Raw genomic sequence first — 2,542 nt, 5'->3', positions numbered from 1 at the left:
TATATATATATATATATATATATATATATATATATATATATATATATATATATATATATATATATATATATATATATATATATATATATATATATATATATATATATATTATATAATATATTGTATGAAGGCGTGAGTAAGAGGCTGCATCTACAAACTTACTTATTTTTTCAAACATCAAACAGAAAGGCCATTAGCTCTTGCAAGCTGAAATGTAGTGCCTGACACGAGGCGAACAAAACAGAGGTCAGAGTACTAAACAGAGGATGGAAAGACGCACGTAATGAAGTTATGATACATATAGCTGGAATGCTGACATTGTAATGCTTGTGCTAAGAAGATACATTTAACATAGCAATAATATGAATGAAAATATATGTACAAAGGATACGTGACATCTACTGTGTTTCTTGTATGCATGTGCTTGGCACGCAGAGATGCTCGCTGTGGGGAGATTAGCCAGCCAGGTAGGATGGACGGTGTGTGGGTGCGTGTGGGACCTTACAGGACTCCCCACCTTGGAGAGACCTACGATTGTAGGCTGGTGTCTGGGAGGTATGCTGGCTTTAGGCAGTCGATAGAGACCCATGTGGTTCTGCCATCCACTGTCATTTGGCAGGCTTTGTGTCTTCTCTGGATGACACGCTATTGTCCCGAGTAGGCTGGGGAGGGGGGGGGGGGTTTGTGTGAGTCTACCCATATGAACGCACATTTTGCATTCTGCAGTTTGTTGGGATGTACACTTTTCTGGCCATGTGATAAGTTGCCTTGGCTGGCATTATTCGTTCTAATGCTTTGGGGGTGTTAGATGGGGATGTTGGGCTCATTGGATGTTGAAAGACAGCTGCTGGCAATGTTAATGATTGGCCGTACCGGGCTTCTGCTGGATATGCATTGAATGCTGCATCTGGTGATGTTCTCAGGCCCAGTAAGACCCAAGGGAACTCCTTTCTCCAACTTTTGTTCCGCTGACATTAACTTCTTACTGAAGAACGCCAATGGCCGACGACCATAATCTGCGTCATGCTCTATGATAACAGTTGATTAGCCCTGAAAATTCTTGTACTGCTTTGATTATTGTTGGTTTTTGAAGTTGGTAAATGCTTTTACTTTGTCTGGGAGGGGTTTAATGCCATCTGGGCTTATTTGATGTCCTAGGAATTCCACCGTTTTCTTTGCACATTTGCACTTGTCTTCCCTCAATACAAGTCTGTTTTCTTTAAAGATCTAAAGCACCCTTTTGTCGTCCTTAAGATGTTGCTTGAGGTTGGGGCTAAATATGAGGATGTCATCAACATAGACCATGCAGAAGGGAAGGTCACCCAGCAGTTCGTCCATAACTCTTTGGAAGGTTTCCCCTGTGTTCCGAAGGCTGAAACAGCTGTAGTTGAATGTGTAGATGCCGAAGGAGGTGATGATCGTGGTCTTTTCTATATCCTCCTCCACTATTGGAACTTGGAAGTATCTCTTCAGCAGATCTATTTTGGTGAAAATCTTTGCTCCGTTCATTTGGTTGGTCATATCTGCTATGTTCAGCAACAGGTATCTACCTGGCTTCGTTTAGATGTTTTGCTGCTGTTAGTCTCCGCACAGGCGCCATGTTCCATTTGGTTTCGCCACCATGTGGAGGGGGGATGCCCATGGGCTTGGGGCTTTTTGGCATATTCCTGCATTCTCCATTTCCCTGAACACTTGTTTAGCATAGGCTAGTTTCTCTGGGGCTGACCGTCTGAAGCATGCGTGGACTGGGGGGACTTCTGTTTCTGTATGGTGCTGGATGCTGTGTTTTGCTGGTTTGGTTAAGTCATGCTGCAGACCATCTTTGAAAGCCTCTTGGTAGTCTTGTAGAAGCCGGCATATCTCTGGCGGTGGGGTAGCTGCTGCGATACAGCCTGTTTGTCGTCTCTGCTGTTGTGGTGATGAAGTGATGGTGGGTTGCTTGCACAGCTGTTGAGGAGATGATAATGGAGCTGTTTTTGGGATCAGTTGTTTTGATGCTACGTCCACTAGCAGGTTGTGTGCTTTTAGGAAGCCTGCTCCTAAAAGTGCTGGTGTCATGTCTGCTGTGATGAAGGTCCAACTGTAGTCTTTCCCATTGAATGACACAATCAAATTTCGCTTCCTGTACATCGTGAGTGGCGCTCCACTGGCAGTGGGTACGTGGAGGTTAGTGGGTGGGGCAGGGTAGAGTCGTTCATGTTGGCTGGCTGGCACAAATGATTTGCATGCCCCAGTGTCCACGAGGAATTCTGTGTTCGACCTTTCATCCCTGACAAAGGAACACATGGGGCCCTTGCGTCATATCTGGAAGAATGACAGCGGTAAGCAAGAGCAGCTTCTCTTACGAAGCAACCGGTTTGCTCACCGCTGACATTTAGTTGTTGCAACCTTCTTGCATGTTTTTTGGAAAACAGGCAGCTAATGTTACATCTGCGTGCCTTTTTCCAAATTTCCAATGGAAAAAGCACTTTCCCTCTGGTGGTTCGTCTCTTTTCTGTCTGGTCTTCCCCTTGTTGAGTTGTTTGGGAAAGCTCTGTTTGTG

General features: G+C 44.5%; 1 protein-coding gene across 1 annotated transcript; it reads right to left on the bottom strand.

The window, feature by feature from the left end:
• Positions 1–1,578: 1,578 nt before the first annotated feature.
• On the bottom strand, positions 1,579–2,286 carry LOC136832956 (uncharacterized). The gene has a single exon (XM_067094609.1). It carries the CDS (start codon positions 2,284–2,286, stop codon positions 1,579–1,581), a length of 708 nt encoding a protein of 235 aa, XP_066950710.1.
• Between the last annotated feature and the right edge of the window lie 256 nt (positions 2,287–2,542).

Source organism: Macrobrachium rosenbergii, chromosome 51, assembly GCF_040412425.1.
Source record: "Macrobrachium rosenbergii isolate ZJJX-2024 chromosome 51, ASM4041242v1, whole genome shotgun sequence".
Lineage (NCBI taxonomy): Eukaryota > Metazoa > Arthropoda > Malacostraca > Decapoda > Palaemonidae > Macrobrachium > Macrobrachium rosenbergii.
The sequence above is the reverse complement of the archived record's forward strand: the minus strand, read 5'-3'. Positions and strand labels throughout refer to the sequence as shown.

What these genes read in the sequence shown, in the direction of transcription:
- LOC136832956 (XM_067094609.1), bottom strand. Translation starts at nt 2,286, where the DNA reads ATGTGTTCCTTTGTCAGGGATGAAAGGTCGAACACAGAATTCCTCGTG.